Genomic DNA, 26,491 nt, shown 5'->3' with positions numbered 1-26,491 from the left:
AACTGAACATATTAGAAATGCAAAAGACACCTGTGAGATCTGCATACAAAGAGAAAGCCTGATGGAAGACTCTGTGGACCGGTTCACATGTGATGCTAAACCACGGAAGCTTAATTAACCTGTGGGATTTCGTGGTGCGGCTTGCATATTCAAAATGATTGCTGGTGCATATCGGGAAGCCTGGCATGAGTTGTTCTAGGCTTATTCAGGGGTTATTTAACCCTTGCGTAATGCATGCTGCCCAGGTTCGCATGACATGACAAGCCATGATGCGTGCCACCCGCAGCTTGTATATACAAAATGACCGCCAGTGCACACTGTGAAGCCTCGCAGGTTAATTAACCCATGGTGGCATAGTGTTATGTGAAAACTGACTGTGACTGGGCTCACACAACATGACAACTGATACTCAAGGCTGAATATGGGTGGAACCATTGTCATTGAACCATGAGTTGTTGAAATGTGGGTTGTGTCGTGTGAACCCATCCGCCCTAACAAACCATGGTGTGTTAACTACAAACAACCCATGAAAAGGACTCATGATTTGTTGCTGGGTTGTGCACTTTGGGTTGTTCATAGTTAACAAACCATGGTTTGTTAGTGTGGCTGGGTTCATACAACACAACCCATGGTTCAACAGCCCATAGTTCAGTGAAAACCCACACTCAACCCATACTCAACTTTGAGTATAGGTTGTTGTGTTGTGTGAACTAAGCCATGGGTAATGAGTAGGTCATGGTGGCATAATTATGAAGAATCAGGATCCCTCAGATGGTGCTCTTTAAGCTATTGTGATGCTAAACTATGTTTGACCTTCAAAATTAGAGGAGACAGCACACCTTGTGGGGAACATGTATCTTTTTGGGATTTTGAGGGGGGTTGTAATGGTGATTGTAGAAGAAACAAATTTATCCCTATATCTAGTACTAATAGTTAATTTGGCCTTTAAGTATCAGTGGCAGGTGAAGGAGTTGATGTTATTCAGGCTTCTCCATCTGTTGAAGTGGGCTCTAGTTCACAAAATTTTATGCTGCAATAGATCTGCTAGTCTTTAAGGTGCCACAAGGCATTTTGATTTTGTTGCAATGGATTAATGTGGCTACTCCTGTGTAATCTATTTAGTGATATTAAGGGTGCAAACCTATGCATTTTTAGACCAAAAAAAAGGGTCTACAACTCCCAGCATTCCCCAGGCAGCATGGCTGTCTGAGGAATTCTGGGAGTTGTAGGACTTCTTTTTCTGTTTAAACATGCATAGGATTGCACCTTAAATGATTTAAAGATGATGCAGTTGGACTTCATGACTGCCTGAAATCAGCTAGTGTGGAGTAGTTTCTAGTAATGTGATCACTAAATGTGCAGGCATACACTCATTTTATGCAGATGCCTTCAAACAGAGCATTTGTATAGAATTCTGGTAACTCTGTTTTCTAATACTTTTTAGAGTAACCTGTAGACCTCGTCTTTAAAAACACTTTGTGCATACAAAACAAAGCATGCCATCTTTCTGTGTGTGAGAGCTATATTCAGGTTTGGTATAGTTAGGGTTCTGTTATGCTGATTAGTGTTGTATTCAGAACCTAGGAAATAAAATAAATGGAACTTTGGTCAGCCTTCCCTAGCCTGGTGCCCTCCAGCTGTTTTGGATTTCATCTCTCATCAGTTCTGGCCAGCATGGTCAATGGTCAGGAATTATGGGAGTTGTAATCCAAAAGATCTGGAGGGCACCAGGCTGGGGAAGGCTGTGCTGTGTTTTAGAGGCAGCATATCTCTGAATGCTGGATGCCGAGAACAAAGGTCATCATCACCTTCATAACCCTACATGTGGGCTTCCCAAAGCCATCAGCTGGGCAGGAAGCACCATGGGTTAATTAGCCTGCAGGGCTTCACAGCATGCGCTAGCCACCCTTTTGTATATGCAAGCTGCAGCAGGCACAGGTGAAACATTATTTTATATTATTATTATCATCATCATCATCCTGCCCCAATCCAGCAGGGCTCTTTTGTTCTTAGATGCAATATGGCATGTTTCAAGGTCTTTGAATTTACTACCCATATTTTGGGGTTGTAGGGAGCAGAGCATTCCCAGTTTACTGAGGATGTCAAGAAACAATTGAAATGTATCTTCCATGACAACCTTGTGTATAGACTCTGCGAGTCATTTGAAAACCATCTAAAAACAGACATACAAATTAGTATTTCCCCCTTTGAAACCAGTGAAACAGTATGTCCATTAGAACCAGTTCATCTGATATCTGTGCCATGTGGGTATCCCTTCTGCATTATCCAGTCCTATGCCACAGCGGTGGTGTTTTGAAATATGGAGCCATGTGCGGAGTTTGACGTCAGCAGTGTCTTTCCCTTGTAACCATACTGTGAAAGCAACTAATCAGATATCGGATACTCCGGAGAGGAGAGCTATCTGAGAATGTTGGAAACCTTCCAGAAAGGAGTGTGTTGGGCTAGAAGATGAGTACAGTACCAAGACTAGGCTTCCTCAACCTAGCACCATCCAGATGTGTTGGACTACAACTCCCAGCATCTCCAGCTAACCATGCTCCCTGGGGGATACTGGGAGTTGTAGTCTAACACACCTGGAGGGTGCTAGGTTGGGGAAGGTTGACCTAGTGCAAGCTGTTTGGTAAGGTGCCCTCCCCTGGCCCCTTAACCTGGAAGAGTTGGGGCAGGTAAAACAAGAATTCTCCTGTTCTGCCTCTGACTTTCTTGAGTTCTCTGTGCAAAGTGAAAATGGCAGCACTGTGGGCCCTTCCCAGGTCATGTGGGTCTGAAATGCCTGACCTTGCCAGTCTCGATCTGTCCAGGCTTTCACCCTGGAAGCATCCTCCTCTCTTGGGCTGCAATCCTATGTACACTTAGATGTCTGAAACTGCCTTTACCAGGTCAGACTATTTGTCTTCTACTTAGGCCGGGCAGGATAAGCAAACATGTATTTAAACAACACTGAGGGTTTTTCTAATTATTACGTAAAGCTTACAAGCTTTTGAAGTGTTTTTATCACACTGAACGTGTGTTGTCAATTAAAAATGAGGAAATGTAATAGGGATAAAAATGCATTTCATATGTTGGCCACATCATGGTGCACCTGATCCCCACACCTGCACCTGTACACAGCTGGAGCTCCTCCTTCTGGTCCATAAAGCAAACCAAAAGAATTTTACAGTTAGTACGTGGGGCATTTTTTAACCAGAGCTTCAACCAGGAAGCAGGGAAGGGTCACACACCATTAATATTCTATTAGGTCATGTGCTGCTTCTTTCTATGTGTTCCTTATAAGCACAATATCTGACGGCTTTCTTTCTGCCTTTCTTTCAAGGTGGTCGGGAGAATAAAATGCCCATCCTGATCTCCAAGATTTTTAAGGGGCTAGCAGCAGATCAGACGGAGGCACTGTTTGTAGGAGATGCTATCCTTTCTGTCAATGGTGCTGACCTCTCTGATGCTACACATGATGAGGCAGTGCAGGCCCTGAAGAAGACTGGCAAGGAAGTGGTTTTGGAAGGTAAGCAGGCTATATTGCAAATGGCTGAGATGTTGAGGAAGTCCTGTTTTATGTTTCTAACAACTTTGGCCCAGTAGTACCAACAGGAATTTGTTTCTGTGTATTGCACATGTGAGTAGCATTTCTAATTCCCCTTCCCCAGATTCATGGAAACAAAAGCCAGCTGATCCTATGTTCGATGATGAGTAGTGTTTAAATCAATATTGCAGAGAGAGAAGTGCTTTGACTTAAAATATGATAGGCATTTTGCTTCTTTCCAATCAGAACCATGAGATTCTATCCTGTGGCTCTCTCCACATATACCAGTTGTGTTGGAGTATGGAGGCACCCAGCTTTTGTAACTAACAGTCTGCACTGGCAGGTCTGAAAAAGCCTCAGAAATGGAACTGTTCTGCCTGCAGATTTGCATACTGATTCCTCATAAAAATACATGGTTGCTTGTGTCATCCTATCTGCTCATCCTTAGAACTAGAAATCCGTGCATCTCTTTTTAACAGATTAATTGCAGGTGCTTGCTCTGTGATTCCTCCCTCCCCCCTACAATAAAAATCTGCCAACTCAACACCTTTGCAAGAAAAAGAGTAACTATAGGCTTTTTCTCTTAAGTCAACTTGAGATGCGGCCCTTGTTAAACGTGGAATATCAGATTTAGCTCTGGAATCACCTGGCCACAGCAGATACATTTCTCTTCTCATTTTTGTGATGAGTTGGATCCTGACAAACTCAAAAATCAGGAAGCTGGCTGCTGCAATGAACTCCCAAATAATGACAAGATTAACCTCCTAGGTGGTAATCAGATGGGGAGTGACTGTCCAGTAAGGGCAGAATGTATCGTATTGTGTTTGTCCCAGGCAACTAAAGTTGACCAGTAATGCTTTATTGACCAGTGTGTGTGTCTAATCAGCTACAGGAAGGAGATTCTAGAGAGACCCTTTTTTGTTTAACAATGCCTGTATTTTTTCAGGAGAATTAGATGAGTCTGTTATTGCCCTGATTTCTCCAGAGTTCATCTTATTACCTGAGGGAGACCCAAATGGATTGTAGATCATATTTGGAGGAGATGTGCACTGCCACAAACAGTTGTGAACAACTGTAAAGTAAATGTACTTGCTGAAAAATCTGTAAATTCTTCTCCCCCTCCCACTGGCCTGTGTGAGCCCAATAGTACTGTGCCTGCCCTTCCCTTTATGAGTTTTATTTCTTGAAAGATACTTTGTTTAGTTGTCGGATATCTGAAAAATTGTGTGAAGAAGCTTAGTGTATTCAGAGTGATGTGTAAGTATATTTTTTAAGATCTACCTAAAATGGGTTAGACTTTACTAAACATTTAGTTTGCATGCTTGCAAGAGCTTGAACCTTTTTCAAGCACTTTGTTCACGCATTCAGAAAAGGGTTGATAGTGTTCCTCTCTATTGCCTCTCCTTTCTCCTCCTCACCAGGAGCCTGAAAGCTTACCTGTGGCAGGGGAAGGTAGTGTCGGTGTTCCTGATCCTTAGCAGGGCATCCTTTGTCACTGGGGATGGGACTCGAAGTCCCAGCATTCCTCGTGAAAATCGACATGAATAGCATCATTTTCCCAGTGGGGATGCTGGGATTCATAGTGCCATCCCTAGCAGGAATGGACACTCCACTGTGGGCCTGGAGCAGCCGCTTGCCTCCTCCCCCTGTCCCATCTTTTCCAAAATAAGTAATGAGGAAGGGTGGTGGGTGCTTGAAGTTTGTGTTGACTTGAACCTACTCTCACGGAATACCATATCCAGCAACTTCCTAATTTAAACCTTCATAGATAAATGTTGATGTCTCCTGCTGTGTATGTGAAATAAAGCCAGGTGAAATGGATCTAAACAGACTCAGATTCGGACCAGGACTTGGTCCCTTCCTGAATCTAGAAAGCAACTTGTAATGGGGTATGGGAGCAATGTTGTTTCATCAGCAGAAATGATACTAAACACCCTGCAGTTGACACACAATCCCTTGATTCTATATCAGGGGTAGACAGACTTCAGGCTTGCAGGATCTACTTTGTTTTCTACTAGAATCCTGAGATCCACCAACCATAGCCTGGTGCAAAAGACATACACTTAGAATAAAAGAATTCTGTGCTCGGGCATTTGTTTTGAGTATCAGAGCTGAACAGAACTCATAGCCCTTCCACATGACAATTCAATCCTGGTTACCTTCATTTCAGCAGTATAATTTGCAGTAGGTGGGCAGGTGGGAGTAATTTTTGTTGCTGTTGTTTAAACTATTGAGAGTCAGAAATCCCTGGTGATCTCCTGCAAATTGCCCAGAGTCGGATAAGTAGAACCAGATAACCAGAACCAGATTCTGCTCACCCCTGATCTACATAACCTGCCATGCTGAGCTCCAGTTCTGTTTCAAAACTACTTACTTGCATCTTCCTTCATTTTTGCAGACATGATATAGAACCATTCATTCATTTGTCTTTGCTGCTGCACTCTTATGAAGAATGTTTTTACATTTCCTGTTCTACAGATTAGGGACCTGAGGTTTATAAATAGTGGTAGATTCTTGTCATCTGTTTTTGACAGGACTACTTTCTGTAGCACAGAAACAAAGAGCTGTAGAGAGAGGGTAGAGATCTGTTTAAAAGGGTGGTGGAGTTTGCCATAGTAGCTATTACAACTTAGACCTTTGTTTTATCTAATGCTTGTGTATCATACATGATTCTTAATTTAAAATCCGCTATTCCTTTTTATGGGACTTCTTACTTTAAGGTGGCTAGTTTATTGTTGCCATAGCAACCAGACTTGCTTTGTCTGTATTTAATAGCTTTCCCTTGTTTAAAAGAATGTGACATTCATTTGCTTATGCAGTGGGGCTTTTTGCACAACACAACAGACCACGGTGAGGCTGTGATGCATGCAGGGTGCAAGTGGCTGCCATTTTGAATATACAACCTCTCCTCAGGTGTTGTCGTGTGAACCCAGCGAGCATTAGTTATGTGAGGGTTAAACAACCCTCGCATAACTGTAAAACAGATGATGAGTTATGCAAATCCTTGCATAATCCACACTCACCGGATTTGTACGACACAGCAATCCCCTCAGGAGGAGTTGGATGTGTAACTTGGTGCCCGTGGATGCCACGGCTCATCGTGGGTTAAATAACCCCTGATGAGCTGTGGCATCTCATCTGAACCTGGTCATTATATCCAAATCTTTTAAAAGGAAAGAAAATGTAAATTCCCTGCTAAATTGGGATGTGAACCTTGGACACCAAAGTAAAGAGAGCCAGTGTTAGAGGAGAGAGGCATGGGTTCAGTTCTTGCTCAGCCATGAAGATTATGGAGTGCCTGGACTAATGTCACCATCTCTCAGTCTGTCCTATCTCATAAAGTTGTTGTGAGGATAAAATGGAGTCAGGGTATATGGAGCTGGTACACCATGTACGTTACTCTGAACTCCTTGGAGAAAGGATAGGCAGGATAAAAACAAAGTATTATCTGCTAATCCCATTTCCATTAATACAGTCTTTTACTTTGAGATGTCATGTATACTGAACAGTAAGAGCAGGGGGTCTAAGTTAGGAGTGATGAACCTGTGATCCTCCAGGTGTTGTTGGATTACAACTCCTATCATCCCTGACCATTGGCCATGATGGCTGAGGCTGATGGGAGTTGTATCCAACAATATCTGGGGTCCACACGTTCCCCACCCCTGACTTAGACGGACAAAGCAATCTGTCCCTCTCCAAAGGTAATTACTGGTAGGGGCTGATGGGTGCCCAATAACTAAAGCATGCCATTCTCCCATCATAAACCACCAGGAGGAAATTCCCTACTTCCATTGTACTGTTACAACGTTTGGTCATTTTTATTATTATAAATGGGCAACTGATGAATGTTCAGCAACTTGAACAAAAGGATAGTAGCGTTCCTTGATAGCTCTGAACTTTTCTCAAGACTTTGGAATGCAATCCCCATCCATCAGAGATTGGAAAGATGATACTCTTCTAGCTAGTGACAGGATTGGGACAGCGAAACAGTTTGGAGCCAGTTCTGCTGTTTGAATTTAGAGACAGGCAGAGAGTAAAGAGTTTGAGCTGGAGATGGCTACACCTTATTTTTAGCTTTAGGGAAGGAGGATGCTGTCCTGCTTTGCCTAGATCAGACTCAGTGTTAGGGTAAATTAAGGGGCACATTCAATGCCAAGTCAATATACAGGCAAATGGTCAAGCACAGAGATAATATTCCAGTAAGAGAGCAGTTGAAGGCAAGTGTAGTCAGGAAACAGGCAATGGTCAAGGGCACAGGATTAACAAGTAAGAGGGTTAATTCCAAAAGAAAGTTCTGAGACACAGCCAAAGTCCAAGCATGGGTGAGTAGTCAAAAACAAATGCAGTCCAAGAAGCAGAATCAAGCAGGAGTCCAAGGTCAGTAGCATGGAGGTACAGTGACAAAGCAAGAGCAGGGATACAAGGCACTTGAGAAGTGTTTCCAGCAGCTCTCAAGTTCTAACTGAGAGCTGATATAGCCAGAGCTTCCAGAGCCCCACCCAAAGGCTCAGCTGCAAGTCCTCCTCAGTAGCCCTTTACTCATGAGGAGTCCAGTTACTACAGTTCTTGAGGTGTATGCTTTGTCTGCATATGGCAGCCTGTGCCTCCACCTTCGGCGTGAGTCAGCGTGCTCAAGGGCTGCATGGCTCTCGTTTTCCTCCTCTGCCACTACAGGTGAGTTTCAGTCCTCAGGGGTCCCTCAGAGTCCACTGCTGTTGACAGGCCCAGTGCACCTTCTCCCCTGATGTCAGAGGTGCCTGGGGTCACACTAACGTCAGGGAGCATGTGCTCTACCAGGTCGAGCTCTTGGTCCGACAAGTCATCCCTACTGCTTTCAGAGTCAGATATGACAAGTGCTAAAGCAATGGCTCTTTAATGCTCTTTTGCAGCCTTTGTTAGGAGTCTGTGTCAGGCTGGAAACTGAGCCAATAGAGCCCCAGAGCAGTTCTGATTCTGAGGAAGAACAGCAATCCGTGGGAGAGGAGCTCGCTCATCTCTCACAAGCACAGCAGCTGGCAGAGATTCCTCCTGCCAGCATTCCTGGGATAGATAGTGACCCTGGCAGTGAGAGAGCGCCGGAAGGGGGCTTTCTGGATGCTCGGCGCAGATGCAGGGAGCGTCGACAGATGGAGGGCGCGGAAAGGAGGCATAGCGCTCATTTGGCACTCAAACAACGGTCACGTCCCGAGGACCCAAGGGAAAGAGGGAGGATCTCTCCCCAGCCCATAAGTTCAGGGTCTTCCTGTGATTCTCCTTCAAATGGGGACCAACTGCCTTACCTGGAGCTTAGGCTACTCAGCTATCTTTCCCCAGTGCTGTTCCTTGCTTTGGCGCTAGCAACTAGTATTCTGAAAAAGTCATAAAGTAATAAAGGAATAAAGTCTTGGAAAGAATTCCTCGTTGTCTGTGTCCTGAGTTGGCTATTGGTGGGGACTGCAAGAGGCAGCTGGGGCACTCCTGACAGTCTGCTTGCTTCCAAAAAGCTCTACTTGTATATTTGTAAAATAAAACAAATATTGCAAAGCCACCATAAGTCTCCAGTGCTTGCTCCAGAGGAAGTGAAACACTTGAGTCTTGCTCCTGGGCTTCTCACTATGATTCTGGGAGGTGGGGAGCATGGAACAACATTAACAAACAGCAAGATCCTCATCCAAACAGGAACAGTAAGCTTAATACCTTTATTAGGCCCAGCCAACATGCATGAAGTAGTGAGCAAGGTTTCAGGTTCTACAGAACTCTTCTATAGGCTAGATCTTAAAGAAAGAACTCCACACACAAAATGAAAAGGGAGGAAGGGAAGATGCACATCCGTAGCTTTTGGCTCAGAGATGTGCCTGTACTAGAAATGTGATTACCCAGACATTACTCCTGTGAAGGAGGCAAAACATGTAGAAAGGGGCTGCAGGGCTGTGCCTCTGGCCCCACCCCCTATGATGCGTAGCTCCCCCCGACCATGCTTGTCTTAGGTGAGGAAGCCTACACACAAAGAAGGCTGTGTGCACAGGCGTCCCCATCTCAAATATCCGTGCTGTAGCAAGGAGATGTCGTGTGTCGTCATGGGCTTCCCTCTCTGAGCCAATTCAATTAATTGTGGCCAAATTTGGTAAGGCATCAGAGACTGGTTCAACTTATTCATTACTATGGCCTCAGCACACTGTGTAGAGTCAAGGTCTCTTGTTTTTGATGTAGTAAATATTTAAAAACTTGATAGCACTGGTTTGTTTTATAAACGACTGAAATTGTTTCTAAAAAATAAAACCTGTTGCCAAACTAGAATTCAAGGACAGGCTGAAGAAAATTGACCCTCTTAGAGCTTCAGTTACAATTGCTCTAGAAGAAAACAGGATTAGATGGCCTGGGAAACTATTTCATTGCCATAAGAATTAACCTGCTGGATCAGACTATGCTGATAGTCTGTCTAGCCAAGCATCCACCCTCCCACAATAGCCAGCCAGGTGCTCCTGGGAAGCCCACTGCAGAGCTGGGAGGCTGTAACCCTTTTCTGCTATTCCTCTCCTTGCCCTAAGGAGAAGGGGAGGGGTCATAGCTCAATGGTAGAGCACCTGCTTTGCATGCAGAAGGTCCCAAATTCAATCCCTTGCATCTCAAGTTAGGGCTAGCAAAGAATCCTTCCTGAAATCCTGGAGAACTGCTGTCATTTAATGTCAACATTACTGAGCTAGATGGACCAATGTCTGGCTCAGTATAAGGCAGCTTCCTTTGTTCTTATGAGTATTTACTTGGTGGCATACCGCCACTGAACAGAGAGGTCCCATAAAGCTGTAGATAGACCTGACCTCCATAAAACTGTCGGTAAGACATTGTCTATGAGAAAGACTTACACATTTTTTTGATGATGTCAAGGGTTCTAGATGGAAGAGTTCATAACTTTCCATTCTATCAGCAGGACTGTTTGTAAAACAGTTTTTGCTGCTCTCTAACTGAGAATGTGACAACTAGAAAGGTCAAATGGCAGGAAATCATTTTTTCTGTTCTTGATTAACAATTGAAATGGTATCTTGAAATTAGCCACTTCTGGATTGGCTTTGGTGAAATCAAAACACAACTTTATGGACATCCATGTTCTTTATCATATTTTGGATTGCCTTATTCAATTTTACCTTGTTTCTTTTATTTAATCTAGTTTTATGTTAGATTTTGTTCTGGGTTATTGCTGAGCAAATGCACTTCTAAAATATATAAATAAAACAAATGGTACAAAGATATCATACGCCTCAAATCCTCTTTCATCCAAAGGTAACGAAGGCTGCATTTCTATGCACATTTACTTGGAAGTATGCCCCATTGACCCCTTCATGGATCACTGCCTTGTTGTGGCAAAGGGGCTTGCGTAACTCAGTGAAGCCATAAGCTATGCCGTGCAGGGCCACCCAAGACGGACAGGTCATGGCAGAGAGTTCTGACAAAATGTGGTCCACTGGAGAAGGAAATGGCAACCCACTCCAGTATTCTTGCCAAGAAAACCCCATGGAACGTATCACAAGGCTAAAAGATATGATGCCGGAAGATGAGCCCCTCAGGTCGGAAGGTGTCCAATATACTACTGCGGAAGAGCAGAGGGAATTTCCAAGTAGCGCCAGAAAGAGTGAAGGGCTGGGCCAAAGCCGAAAGGACACTCAGCTGTGGATGTGTCTGGTGGTAAAAAGAAAATCCGATGCTGTAAAGAACAATATTGTTTAGGAACCTGGAATGTCAGATCAATGAATCAAGGTAAGTTGGAGGTGGTCAAACATGAGATAGCAAGATTGAACATCGACATCTTGGGAATCAGCGAACTAAAATGGACAAGCATGGGCGAATTTAATTCAGGTGATGATCATATCTACTACTGTGAGCAAGAATCCCTTAGAAGAAATGGAGTAGCACTCATAGTCAACAAAAGGGTGGGAAAAGCAGTACTGGGGTACAGTCTTAAAAACGACAGAATGATCTCAGTACGAATCCAAGACAAACCATTCAACATCACAGTAATTCAAGTCTAGGCCCCAACCACTGATGCCGAAGAAGCTGAGGTTGATCGGTTCTATGAAGACCTACAACACCTTCTAGAACTAACACCAAAAAAAGATGTCCTCTTCATCATAGGGGATTGGAATGCCAAAGTAGGAAGTCAAGAAATCACCGGGATAACAGGCAAGCATGGCCTTGGTGTACAAAATGAAACAGGACAAAGGCTAATAGAGTTTTGCCAAGAGAACACGCTGATCATAGCAAACACTCTTTTCCAACAGCACAAGAGGCGACTCTACACATGGACATCACCAGATGGTCAATATCGAAATCAGATTGATTATGTCCTTTGCAGCCAAAGATGGAGAAGCTGTATACAGTCAGTCAAAACAAGACCTGGAGCTGACTGTGGCTCAGATCATGAGCTGCTTCTTGCAAAATTTCGGCTGAAATTGAAGAACGTAGGGAAAACCACGAAACCATTCAGGTATGACCTAAATCATATCCCTTATGAATATACATTGGAGGTGAGGAATAGATTTAAGAGATTAGACCTGATAGACAGAGTGCCTGAGGAACTATGGAAGGAGGTCCGTAACATTGTTCAGGAGGCAGTAACTCAATCCATCCCAAAGAAAAAGAAATGCAAGAAAGCCAAGTGGCTGTCTGATGAGGCTTGACAAGTAGCTGAGGAAAGAAGGGAAGCGAAAAGCAAGGGAGAAAGGGGAAGATATACCCAACTGAATGCAGAGTTCCAGAGAATAGCAAGGAGAGACAAGAAGGCCTTCTTCAATGAACAATGCAAAGAAATCGAGAAAAACAATAGAATGGGAAAGACTAGAGATCTTTTCAAGAAAATCGGAGATCTCAAGGGAACATTTTGTACAAAGACGGGCATGAATAAAGGACCAAGAAGGCAAGGACCTAACAGAAGCAGATGAGATTAAGAAGAGGTGGAAAGAATACACAGAAGAACTATACAGGAAAGATCTTAATGTCCCTGACAGCCATGATAGTGCAGTCACTGAACTTGACTGTAGCCATGAAATTAAAAGACGCTTGCTCCTTGGGAGGAAAGCTATGGCAAACCTAGACTAGAGAGTGAAGTCAAGTGGGCCGTAGGAAGCATTACTAACAACAAAGCTAGTGTAGATGACAGTATTCCAGCTGAGCTTTTTAAAATCCTAAAAGATGATGCTGTTAAAGCGCTGCACTCAATATGCCAACAAATTTGGAACACTCAACAGTGGCCACAAGACTGGAAAAGGTCAGTTTACATTCCAATTCCAAAGAAGGGCAATATCGAAGAGTGTTCAAACTACCGTACAGTTGCGCTCATTTCACATGCCAGCAAGGTGATGCTCAAAATCCTACAAGCTAGGCTTCAGCATTATGTGAACCGAGAACTACCGGAAGTACAAGCTGGGTTTCAAAGAGGCAGGGGAACGAGAGATCAAATTGCCAACATTCGCTGGATCATGGAGAAAGCAAGAGAATTCCAGAAAAACATCTGTTTCTGCTTCATTGACTATGCTAAAGTCTTTGATTGTGCGGATCACAACAAACTGTGGCAAATTCTGAAAGAGATGGGAGTACCAGACCATCTTACCTGTCTCCTGAGAAACCTGTACAAGGGCCAAGAAGCAATAGTAAGAACCGGACATGGAATAACCAATTGGTTCAAAATTGGTAAAGGAGTACGACAAGGCTGTATATTGTCGCCCTGCTTATTTAACTTATATGCAGAGTACCTCATGAGAAACGCCGGGTTGGATGAATCACAGGTCAGAATTAAGATTGCCGGGAGAATTATCAACAACCTCAGATACACAGACGATACCACCCTAATGGCAGAAAGCGAAGAGGATCTAAAGAGCCTCTTGTTGAGGGTGAAAGTGGAGAGTGCAAAAGCTGGTTTGAAACTCAACATTAAAAAAACGAAGATCATGGCATCTGGCCCCATCACTTCCTGGCATATGGAAGGGGAAGAAATGGAAGCAGTGACAGATTTTATTTTCTTGGGCTCCACGATCACCACAGACGGTGACTGTAGCCATGAAATTAAAAGACGCTTGCTCCTTGGGAAGAAAGCTATTGCAAACCTAGACAGCATAGTAAGAAGCAGAACCTTGCCGAGAAAGATTCGTATAATCAAAGCTATGGTTTTCCCAGTAGCAACGTAGGGCTGTGAGAGCTGGACTATAAGGAAGGCTGAGTGCCAAAGAATTGATGCCTTTGAACTGTGGTGCTGGAGAAGACGCTTACAAGTCCCCTGGACTGCAAGGAGGTCAAATCAGTCCATCCTAAAGGAAATCAACCCTGAGTGCTCATTGGAAGGACAGATACTGAAGCTGAAGTTCAAATATTTTGGCCACCTAATGCGAAGAGAAAACTCTCTGGAAAAGACCCTGATGCTGGGAAAGATTGAAGGCAAAAGGAGAAGGGGACGGCAGAGGATGAGATGGCTAGATAGCATCACCGACACAATGAATATGAATTTGAGCACACTCCGGGAGAAAGCGGAGGACAGGAAGGCCTGGCGTGCTATGGTCCATGGGGTCACGAAGAGTGAAACACGACTTAACGACTGAACAACAACAACAAATGCCCCATTGAACTCAGCAGTGCTTCTGAGTAGACATGCACAGCTGTGTGTTGTAAATCCTGAACTACCTTTGGATGACTTCATGCTGGGGAGTGGGAGTGGGTGCCTATAGCATTACTGGAGAATCACACTACATAAAGTACTTCTTTACACAGCAGGTCATTAAACTATGGAATTTGCAAGATGTAGTGATGACCACCATCTTCGACAGCTTTATAAGAAGGTTAGACAAATTAGGGAAGAATCCTGTGACCCCTAGACATCATCTGAGGGGCGATAGTATTGTTCAGATTCCCCCTTCCGAGGTCAGAGACAGTGCTCCGACCTTGGAAGGGGGAGTTGGAGATCTGCCCCTCCCTCCCCTGCTCCCTCGCAGGTGGTATGGAAAGAACTGTCCTGGCTGCTTTCCAAGGTTGGAAAAGCAACCTCGAAGATGGGGAAAAGGGGGTGTTCTGGGGGGAGGGAAGGGGAGGAGACTGGAGAAGCCAGGATATAAACTGTCCTGAGGCCTCTCCAGCCTCCTTCACTCCCCCTCCGAAACGCCCCAGCTAGATGGGCAAAAAAAGCCATCTAGCAAAAAAAAAAGCAGGGCACAAGGATGGGGAGGTGAAGTTCGCCTCTGCTACTCCTCCTGCCCTACATTAGATGATTAGAAGCCTCCAAGTTTGAGGACTTCCGATCATTGAGGGCACAATCGATAGGATTGTGCCCTTAATAGAAGATAAGACTCAATGAGTACTAGTCATGATGGGTATATATTACCACCAGTTTTGGAGGAAGTATTCCTCTGTATACCAGTTGCTTGGGAGCATGCCTGAGAGGGTATTACTGCAATCATGCCCTGCTTGTGACCTTTGCATAGGCACCTGGATGGCTACTGTGGGAACAAAATGCTGGACTAGGTAGGCCTTTATCTGATCTCACATAGTTCTTCTGTTCTTATGCACTGTATTGGCAGGGAGGATTTATTTAGCCCCACTGCAGAAATATATCATGAGCTTGAAGCAGCTGCAAGTTTGCATGTTATTACATGTTATTAATATGATTTGCATGACACATTTGTGCATATGCTCATGCTTTTAATTACTGTTGGTTAGCATGTTGCTTTTATTTTACTGGTGGTATTATGGATGTTGTCCAACATGAGAGAGCTTGAGTTAGTCCTAGGAATCTTAAAGACAGCTTGCAGGCTCAAATACATGATTGATTTTCTGACCTTTTTCTCCCACCTCCCCACAACTACCCTTTCCATCACGTCACTGGAACAAGGAGGATTAATTTCTAAGTATGTCACCCAATTAAAGCAATGTCAGTTGATTTTAAATCAGTTTGATCCATTGGTTAAATCTGAAGAAAAAAGCATAATAATGTTTGATCATTTTTTGGATGGTGCAGGTATATGTTTGCAGCAGGCACCGTCATAGAAGAGGCATTTCTTTCTGTGTGCCTCTTCTGAGATGGTCCTCCCATCTACATTTTTATAGGTACCATTACCCAATGACTTTTTTTTTTGAAGAACACATTTCAATTGATTTAGAGCAGGGGTAGGCAACCTGGTGCCTTCCAGATGTTTTAGACTACAGCTCCCATAATCCCTGTCCATTGGCCATGCTGGCTGGGGATTATGAGAGGCATAGTCTAAAATATCTGGAGAGCACCAGGTTGCCTAGCCCTGATTTATAGGTTGAAACTCTGCTCATCCCCCCACCTTAATTTTTATTTGTCAGGATTTCTAAAAGACCCTGTGGGCCTCAACAGAGCACCACATGCATTTGGGCAGCTATATGTTGCCCATGGCCTTTCCTTTTTTGTAAATCAATGTGAATTTTCCCTCTCTTTTTAAATTAAGAATCAAGTGTTATCTGCAAGTCCTTTGAGACCAGTCCCAAATTAAATGCACTAGCATAATGATTGTGACAATCCTGTGTACAGGCTGGAAAATACTTCAATGCATGCCTTTTTAAAGTTGTCATTCCAACAGAACAGGAAACACAGAGCATGAGAAACAGTACCTTTTAATTTGATCCAGGCAGCATTGCTCGGAGAAAGAAAGAAGAGTCATCCTTAACTAGCCAAGGTCCTGCTTCATGGCATTGAAAGACAGGCATGCTGGCTGGGTGAACACCAACCTGACAAAGCAATTTCCCTTTCTAATTGTTTTGCTGTTTAACACCCAGCCTATGGATGAATCCCATTTGCTTTGAAAGCTTTCTTCTAGCTTGTGAACTTCTGTGTGTCCCAAAGAAACATCCTGTTTCACTTGGCAACCTTTCAGATCACCTCCCTGTGCAAACCGATGTCTCCATTGGTTTGCGTAGGGGGGTGATTTGAAGGGCTGCTCCTGGGGAACAAAAGCCTATCCTTATATTTCAATGTCATAGAGTTATAAAGAATAAAACTGAACTGAATTAAAAGCCTACCCACATCAGGGGATTCTCATTTCCCAAGGGTCCACCTCATGCAGTGGCTTTTCACCTCCAATAGTGGTTTTCTCAGGAGCAGCCCTTCAAGGGGGGATTGGGATGACAGCTCAGGAAAAAAGTCACATTCAATTTGTTTACTCACAAAAGGTCTCTAATAAGGGAATGTTCACAAAAATCCTGACCATTTTTGAGCCAGGGGTGGCGGTGTTCATGTATTCCTGCCAGTCATCTTAGCTAACTGTAGCCCTTCCGAAAGAGGACTCTGTTTTGTGTTATATTCTAGGTTCTACTACGTCCATTGCTTCAGTAGCCACTCTTGTATATTTCACCCACTCTCCAGTTTGCTTCTGCACTCCTTTTCCAGACTCTGCTGAGTCCAATTTGATTTTTAGCTATGCTCAGCTATTTCTGTTGATCTTCTCTCACCCCTTTCTTTTTTTCCCTCCTCCTGCCCCAAGAGCCCACAGAACCACACGTCCTTGTGTGGAATGTGCTGTTCTTCCCTGCTGATCTTGTGACACAAAACCTCTTTCTCTTCGATCCTCTGAACTTTGCTTCTTCAAGCTGCTAGCTGGGTACAACACTTCCTTTGTTTCTGTTTTATTTTGTAGCCAAAAGACAATGCTAGTTAGAGCTGGAAACTTTTAAAAAGTTAGCTTCTGGTTTGAAAGCAAAGCTGAAGAGATTAATCCATGTAAACGTAGGAGGGCGACTACTTGGATGTGAGGTTGATTTGTGTTAGAAGGCTAAAAAGTGTTCTTTGAGAAGGCCCAGTAGACATCACAATAGACAATCCTATGCTGTATAGACTGCAATGTGATGGTAGTCACTAGTTAAATGGCCTTTAAAAGGATTAGGCAAATTCATGGAGATGAGTCTATCAAAGGGTGGAACTAGATGTTATGATGAGAGACATGGAGCTGCATCTGCTATATGTCTCTCTTCCCATTTTCCTTGTAATGTTTAGCTTAGCATAGTGCCCAAACATGTCATTGCATTAACACAGGTATGATGAGGAACAGTGGGAAAAGGAAGATAGAGTGGCAGCAACTCCATCTACATCTGCCCCCAAACCATGTCAGTGAAATGGAACCATAATCTTTGAAGGCATTTGAATACCAGAGGAGGGCTGTTGCCATCATGCCCTGCTTGTGAGATCCTGGATGCATCTGGGTGGACCCTGTTGGAAACAGGATGTTGGCTTAGATGAGCTTTTTAGGAAGCTGCCTTATACCAGATCAGACTGTTTGTCCACCTAGCCCAGTATTGTCTACACTAGCCTTCCCCAACCTGGTGCTCTCCAGATATGTTGGGCTACAACTCCTATAGCTGGCTGGGCGATTCTGGGAGTTGTAGGCCAACACTGGCGATACCAGGGATTGAACCTGGGGCCTTCTTGGTCTGATCCAACAAAGCTACTTCATCTGTGAGCCACAAATAGATCATAAGACCTTTCTACAGTGCACTGGCAAATAATAATGCAATACTTTGTATAAATGCACCAAGCCAGACACTGTAACACTCTGAAGTCCTTGCTAATCTAACCATGGATGTCCTGATAACGGACATCCTGATAACATCCATATCAAGATGTCCGTTAGTCAGATCCTGAGTGTGAGCACATTGCACAGTCATCCCATGCGGAATTTGGAGTGGACACATGTCTTTACCCCCAGGTGTAGTGTCCTTGGTTGTGGCACAGGGATGCATAACCTAAGTTGAATGCAACAGTCTTTGTAGTTGTGTTACCTTGTTCACATATTATGTTAGTGGGTGGTGGTTTGGAACTGTATCACAAATGATAAATTATAGCTGGTAAGAGGTCATGCCCAGCATAATAAAGTGGACATTTTAAAGTGTGGTGAAAGCATCCCCCTTAGGGGGGGTTTTGGAAATATAAAAGCTCAGTTTCAAAGCAATTGTTGTGAGCTTAAAATGAGGAGAAACCATCTGATATCTTGCTATCACAGACTGTAGCATTTTGGAATGTTGCATAAAGCGGCATATTTGGGGTGTGTGCGTGTATTTACTTTACTTGGCAGGCCTTACTGGCTGAAGACTTATGCTCAGCAGCAGTTTTCCCCTTCTCAAATATTTCCAGCTGTGTAAGTTTTGCATGAATGATCTGTGCATGGTCCTTGGGTTTGCCTTGGAGAAACCCTGCATGAGAAGAGATTAGCAATGGTAACAAAAGGAGGAGGATGGCAAGAAAGTAAGGATGCTTGGAAAAAATCTACAGCAAGGGGTATTGTAGTCCAATCTGTAGTCCAGTCAGGGAAATGGCTTCTAGATATATCTTCAGTTTGAGCTCCTTGGACTGGCTTATTCCTGATCTGCTTTAACAAAAGTCTGGAGTAGTTTCTGCTTCCCTAATCATGGGTTACCATCAATGTTGCTGTGCCTGTAGCATCTGTCTGTAGCTGTTCAGTGAGGGAGGCTTAGGGCACAATCCTATGCATGTTTAGACAGAAAAAGTCCTACAACTAGGAGTGCTGGGAGTTGTAAGACTTTTTTTTCTGCCTAAACATGCATAGGATTGTACCCTTATTGTATCCTTATTGCTCTTCCTCCTCCTCCTGTTAAGTTAGGACTGCTAAGCCTCTCCTGCCATTCTCCTCCATGGAGAGAATGGTAAACTCTCCTTCTGTAAATTCTCCTTCTGCAGTTAAGGAGACTGGCAAATTTCCCTTCCCAGCCTCCATGGTTCTCCTCCATTCTTCTCCATTCTGCCAAGCTCCTCCACCTGTTCAACTCCTGTTCTCCTCCTGATCAGTGATGGAAGCTTACTGTATCCTTATTACTCCTCCTTTCTATTCAGTTGTAGGTGTAATAACCTGGTGGTGGTTAAAGTGCCGGCCTGAGACTGGGAGATCCCAGATTCAAATGTGGGCTTGAGGAGAGCAGGCGTGAGAGTGTCTGTGCATTCTGGTTTGCTATTTACTTAGCTTTGGGAGAATGTGAAATGTTGTTCCTGTTATTTAACAAGAAAATTAGAGACATTGTTACTCATCCTGTGTGGTTTGGATGAAATTTATACCCATGTGAATCAGAGCTGGCAACTTAAGCTGCAGCAACAAAGTTACCCTGGAATACTTGGGGGCAAAGGGTAGCAGAAGAGAATTTGTCAAGTGGTAGCAGTGGGCCAGTACTCTTACTTCTAGAAGGGGAGGTTCCGTACTGACAATGTGTCATGCTGTTCAGAGTAGCCAAATGCAGTGGTGCTGGACAAAGAAATGCAGCTGCATGAGACTCAAGTGTGTGTGACTGGTATGTGGCAGAAGCAGAACCGGTGTTATGAATAGGCCTGTGTAAGGCAGCTGGAGAAAGCAAGTGACTGTCCATCATCTTTTACAAATCCAAATGTTGCTGCCACTTTGAGTCTAACTTTAGGCCAAGCAGTTTCTTTAGGCTTACTTCTAAGGCAAAGCTGCTTGTGTAATATTATTGTTAGAGTTGGCACAGTGGGGTGTTTACCATCTGCTCTTCATAGCCTCTCATGCAGTTCCCCACCCATTATTATACGTATAAGGGATTCTCCCTTCCCCCCAGAAACAAAGCTGCAATCTGAAGGGAAGAATGTACAGGTTCCCAGAAGCACCAACATCTGACTTGGACAGCTGCTTCAGACAATATTTAAATCAGCAACACTTTCTGGCATTGTAGCTTTGATCTGCATTCATGCCAGAGCTTAAAGAAAAGCAACGATGATGCTGATGCCATGGAAAGATGGGCCGTCTACTGATATTCCCAGTCCAAACCCATGGGATGGAAGCGGGTTGCAGCCTTTGCTTCTCTCAAGCAACCTGCAACTCTGCAAGGAGAGCGATGTTTGCTCTTCTAAAGAAGGAAACGGAACACAAACAGCTCCGTGAGTTGGCTCTATTGTGGAATTGGCTTGGGAGAGTTGCCACCTGGCAGACATAAAACTGTGATTTTTTCCTCCTGTTTTAAAGACAGAACTTGTTCAACCTGTCATTCTCCATGCTACTTAAAGGGCACTTTGAAATGTGCATATATTTACATTTAATTAAACAGCCTGTCTGCTCAGAAGGAAGCCTCATTGAATTTAATAGGATTTATTGCCAGGTAGGTGTGTATAGGATTTCAGTCTAAGATGGACACAGGGTACTTTTCCTCCATCCTCTCAGGCTGGGTGGCTGCCTTAGAACTCTACAGTGGTGAACTGGACAAAGAGTGCCTTTTATGGCCTTGAATTTCAGTCATAAATACTGAAGAAGCAAGATCGCATGCAGGGGCTGAAGACCTGGCTGTTGAGAAGAAATATAATCTCTAAAGTGCATGCCATTATATAAAGCAAAACTATAAACTAGCATAGTTTGGAATAGACGCCTGCTGCGAAGTGTCATAGTGGCGTTCCTTGGAAAATTTGAGATTGTAGTTTTTTAAAAGCCCTTTGAAGCATAACTGTGGAATTGCCAAGGAATGACCTCCTTTACCCAAGGACTAGGGCCTGTTTGCCCCAAAAAGTGGTGCCTTTTTGCACCAATTAAATTTATGACCAGATTAAACCCTTGTCCCAATGGTAATTGGGTAGTGGACAGGTATGGATGAATGTTCTGAATATTTATGGTGTATGTTTCCTCACACAGTCACAATTTGCCACAGATTCATTGTGTAATTATATGCACAGCACAAAATCAGCATTAAGCTGGAGAAAGACAGTGGCTTTTAAGAACATTGGAAGTAGGGATAAGAGGTTTCATTTCCCATTGTGGTTCACACATTTCTTTTGTGCTGCTGTTGTTGCTAGTCTAAGAACCTGTTTATCAGAGACAGATGTGGGATGTCATGAGAACACAACAGGAGCACTGATCATCGCTCTCTGAAAAACTATTATCTGTGTTTAGCTTTAAGTTGCATTTGAGTCTAAATAGATCTTGTGAGTCTACCCAGCATTATTTTTAAAAGGGACCTCTTATTCATGAAATGGGCTCCTTGTTTGGCTTGTTTCTAGTTCCATACTCCTTGGGAGCAGAGAGTCTCTCCTCCAACTCTGTTTCAAGCATGCTTTGCAGGCTTCTGTGCCAGCCACATGTTTTTTCAATTAGCTCAAAAGTTTTCCAGATGCATCAGAGACCTCAGCATATCCAAAATGAAATGCCCTAAGCTGAAAAATAAGGCTGAGTCAGCTCTCTCTGCAGTGTTAATTATGTCAGCCCACACACCATGGAGCCTGACCTCTAACTAAGAGTGACCTCCTTGCCTGTCACGAACTCTATCCACTATTATCAAAACAGCTCTAACACAAGCTTGTAAAATATATCCATATATACTGTTTGACCCTATCATTTCAGTGATTGTTTTAATAATGTGCTGTGGCCATGGTAGCTCTTATACCCAGGCTAGAAACAAGGGTACCACCTTCCCCAAGCCGGTCAGGCTGGTAGCCACTAACTGATATGAGCATGGGGTAAATGCTTTATATAATATTCCGACTCTGATGTTTGTTGTGCTGTGGTGTAACTATGTTATCTGTCCGGAGCCATGTTTGAATTGGCAGATCAGCCTTCTGGAATGGAGTGGTCTCCATCCAAATCATGATTGTCATCTATTGTTTCACTTTCTTTTTCCTTTTATTTCCCATTCCTCACAAGACTGACACCGATGGAGGTTTTTATTTTATATTTCACTCTTAACGATTTTACTTCCCCTCTACTGGCTCTTATCTCCTTTACACATTACATTGGCTTTTGTTCAAAAATCAGTCTTGAGATGAAGATTTTATTGTTATCCAAATTGCGTTTAGGATCTGGTTATCGGAACGACTGCCTCCTTCCCTACAAACACACTTGCATGCTTAGATCTTCATCAGAGGTCTAGCACTGCATCCCACTGCTGGTTAAGGTATAGTGGGTATGAGGGACAGGGCATTCTTAGTGGTGATGCCACTTTATAGAATTCTTTGGTCTGGAATACCTCTAGAATATCTGGTTGCTTCCCTGCCTTCTTTCAGATGCAGAGTCTAGATGCGGTTTGCATGGGTTAAACAGCCAGTGGTGTCCTTCCGCTGATGGAAAGGGCTTTGATCCAGTAGAGGCATCTGGCAGTGGAATGCGGGGGCGGGGGGACATTTTTTTTTGCCAGTGCTCCCTCCTTGCAGCCCATACTCCAGAGGGTTGAGGGACCTTTGGAATGGGAGATGGTGCAGGAAGAAGGCGGAATCGCCGAAAGTTGTCTTCCTCTGCTGGTTCAAAGAGCCTTCTGTCAGCAGAGGGACACTGTTCTATACAGGGTTAGATATTGTTTTTGGCCCAGGTGGTAACTGAGTATCTGCTTGCTCCTCTTATTTGGTTTTGTTTCATTCTTTTTTTTCATTATTGCATAAAAAAAAGAATTACAGAGGAATCTATATTTTCAGTGTAGTAAAAAATGACCTGATCCACATGTAATGACAAACATTCACATGTTTGTTGAATCATGGGTTGCCGTTACATGCAAACCCAGAACTATGTATTAACTGCTTATCAATGGGATCTTCTCAAACTGGGGAGAGGTAACTAGCAGGATACCGCAGGGCTCAGTCCTGGGCCCAGTGCTCTTCAACATTTTTATTAATGACTTGGATGAGGAAGTGCAGGGAATGCTGATCAAATTTGCAGATGACACAAAATTGGGCAGGATAGCTAATAACTTGGAAGACAGAAACAAAATTCAAAGTGATCTTGATAGACTGGAGCACTGGGCAGAAAACAACAGGATGAAATTTAATTGAGATAAATGCCAAGTTCTGCACCTAGGAAAAAGAAACCAAATGCACAGTTACAAGATGAGAGATACATGGCTCAACAACACTACAAGCAAGAAGGATCTTGGAATTGTTGTAGCTCACAAGCTGAATATGAGCCAACAATGTGATGTGGCTGCAAAAAAGGCAAATGCCATTTTGGGCTGCATTAATAGAAGCATAGCTTCCAAATCCCGGGAAGTACTAATTCCCCTCTACTCAGCACTGGTTAGGCCTCATCTGGAGTACTGTGTCCAGTTCTGGGCACCGCACTTTAAGAAGGATGCAGACAAGCTGGAGAGGGTTCAGAGGAGGACAGCAAAGATGATCAGGGGACTGGAAACAAAGCCCTATGAAGAGAGACTGAAAGAACTGGGCATGTTTAGCCTTGAGAAGAGAAGACTGAGGGGAGATATGCTAGTGCTCTTCAAGTCCTTGAAAGGTTGTCCCAGAGAGGAAGGCCAGGATCTCTTCTCGATCATCCCAGAATGCAGGACCCGGAATAATGGGCTCAAGTGACAGGAAGCCAGATTCCGGCTGAACATCAGGAAAAATGTCCTGACTGTTAGAGCAATACAACAATGGAACCAATTACCTAGGGAGGTAGTGGGCTCTCCCACACTGGACCCATTCAAGATGAGGCTGGACAGCCATCTGTCGGGGATGCTCTGACTTGGATTCCTGCATTGAGCAGGGGGTTGGACTCGATGGTCTTGTAGGCCCCTTCCAACCCTACTATTCTATGATTCTATAAAGTATGGGCTTTTAATCATGAAAAACCCACAACCCCCCCGTTGTTTGTTGTTGGGTTGTGAACTGTGTGAATTGTTTAAACCATGGATTGTTGTTAAGTGTGAACCCAGGATTGTGGGTTTTTTTACCATACTACAGAGTCAGCAGGCAAGAGCGGAAAAAAAAAATCCAGCCTCTTCACATGCCAGTACTGTGATGTTGCAAAAACAGTTAGGATACAGGGAAGGAGTGGGTGAAGGGGAAGGGAAACAAACAACCCAGTGACTGAGGAAAACAAGTGATGGTTTGTCTGATCATTTGCCTGACAAACCCTGGGTAGGGCAACAAGCCATGGTTTAAATAAAACAGGGGTTGGCATTACTTGGAAACCAGGCCAATATCTGCTTCCAACATTATGAGCTGGTTCACACATAATGACAACCCAGAGTATGGATTGAGTATGGGTTGTCATTGAATCGTGGATTGTTGTTGTATCATGGGTTGTCATTATGTGTGAACCCTGCACTGTGGTTTAACTATGGGTTGTGAACAACCCAAAGTTCACAGCCCAACAACAAACCATGGGTTCTCTTCGTCTGCTTGTGCCTTTTAATATCTGTTGTGTGTGTGTGTGTGTGTGTGTGTGTGTGTGGAGGTTCTCTGGGTGAGAGCAGGGGTCTTCTATAAAAGCAGCTACCTTCAGCAGTTGCCCACCCTGGGTGAGAGACAGGGGTTAGGGAGTCTGTGTGTCACAAATGCTTCCTCTGCCCAGGGTGAGAGCCTGTGGTGGCTAGAAGCTGGTCTCCCTCTGGGTGAGAGACAGCGGGAAGAAGTGACTGTAATACTCCAGGTGAGAGATGGAGTGCCCATGAACCTCCTGAAGTAGTGCTGAATGACTCAGAAATAATTTGCTGTTGGGTTGGCAAGCCTGATGTCCTTTATGTGACCAGTGGCTGGTTATTTCCATTAACTATTGTCTGTGACTGTGTTAGGCTGGCTGTCAGTGATTGACTGAATGAATGGAGTATGTGAGTTTGAATGGTTGACGGTATGTTTGGGTTGTAAGTGGGTGTTGAAAGTGTGTGGGAAGCTCTATTGTATATAATACAATAAAATAAAAATATTGTGGCAAGGATGTGCTTAGAAAATACAGGGATCCATGGAGATGGTACCTCTATCCCAGTGACTTGTGGCAGAAGGAGATATGGTAGGAGGAGGGGGTTGGGACATTACAGTAGAATGGGTCACATGTTTATACACTGTCCCCCTCCTACCCCTCTTCTCTAGCTCTCATGTTCCTGGTAGCTCATCCACTGTGCCCTCCTGTCTTGTGCTGCTGCTATTTAATGCCAGGTTGGTCCGCAATGAGACCGCACTCATCCATGACCTCATCGTGGATGAGAAGGCTGATCTGGTGTGTGCAACTGAGACCTGGGTGGGTCTGCTGGGTGGGGTTGACCTGACTCAGCTCTGTCCACCTGCGTACTCGGTGCAGCACCAACATAGGTTGGAGGGCCAGGGGAGGGGAGAGTCACCATGATTCATAGAACCTCCATCTCTGTCACCAGGAAACCACTCCACCTTGGAGCAGGCCTTGAGGGGCTGCACCTGGTGTTGGACCACAGAGACAGATTGGGGATGCTGCTGATGACAGAGCTGGCAGAGGTGGTCTCAAGTGTGGTGTTGGAGGAACCCAGGACGGTAGTTCTGGGTGACTTCAACTTCCACTCTCAGGCTGTCTCTGGAGCTCCAGCTCAGTACTTCATGGCCTCCATGATGCTGTTGTTAGCGCAGTTCCAGTCGAGGTGTCTGACGCCACCATCTGCCCGATTTTGTGGGAACAGTTCCAGTTGTTGCAGCCTGAGGACGTGAACAAGGTGCTTTGCAGCAATGTGACTGACTATGTGCCCTGTCGATCCTTGCTCTTCCTGGCTAATAAAAGCTAGCTGGCAGGGTATGACCAGGTGGGTCCAGAGTGTGGTGAATGCTTCCCTTTGGGAAAGGGTGGTCCCTGCTGTCATTAAGGAGGTGGTAGTGCAACTGCTCCTGAAGAAGCCCACTCTGGACCCAATATTATTAGACAACTACCACCTAGTTGCAAATATCCCCTTTTTAGGGAAGGTTCTGGAGAGGGTAGTAGTGGAACAACTGCCAGGAGTCTTAGAGGATACTTATTATCTAGACCCATTTCAGTCTGGGTTTTGTCCTGGTTACAGGACTGAATCAGGCTTGTTTGCCCTGATGGATGACCTTTATTGGGAGAGGGACAGGGGGAGAGCAACCCTGTTAATTCTGCTCGATCACTCATCAGCTTTGGATACCATTGGCCATGGTATCCTCCTGGATCGACTCTCTGGGATGGGTATTGGAGGCACTGTGTTACAGTGGTTCCAGTCCTACCTGTGGGTAGGGATGTCGGAGAATTCCGCCACGGATCTCGAGGAGGCCGAATGCCAGCGCATTCGGCCCCCCGAAAT

General features: G+C 44.3%; 1 protein-coding gene across 1 annotated transcript in view; it reads left to right on the top strand.

Annotated features, from left to right (window-relative positions):
- SNTA1 (syntrophin alpha 1) overlaps positions 1-26,491 on the top strand; it is an 82,027-nt gene that overhangs the window by 3,368 nt on the left and 52,168 nt on the right. Inside the window, exon 2 of the mRNA XM_084853836.1 lies at positions 3,335-3,520. Within this exon, the coding sequence (XP_084709962.1) occupies positions 3,335-3,520 (186 nt within the window). The remainder of the gene's footprint in view (positions 1-3,334; positions 3,521-26,491) is intronic.

This window comes from Heloderma suspectum, chromosome 4, assembly GCF_057233095.1.
Source record: "Heloderma suspectum isolate Gila_16-S chromosome 4, 16-S_ref, whole genome shotgun sequence".
Classification (NCBI taxonomy): Eukaryota; Metazoa; Chordata; class Lepidosauria; order Squamata; family Helodermatidae; genus Heloderma; species Heloderma suspectum.
Note: the sequence above shows the minus strand (reverse complement) of the source record. Positions and strands in the feature narration are given on the sequence as shown.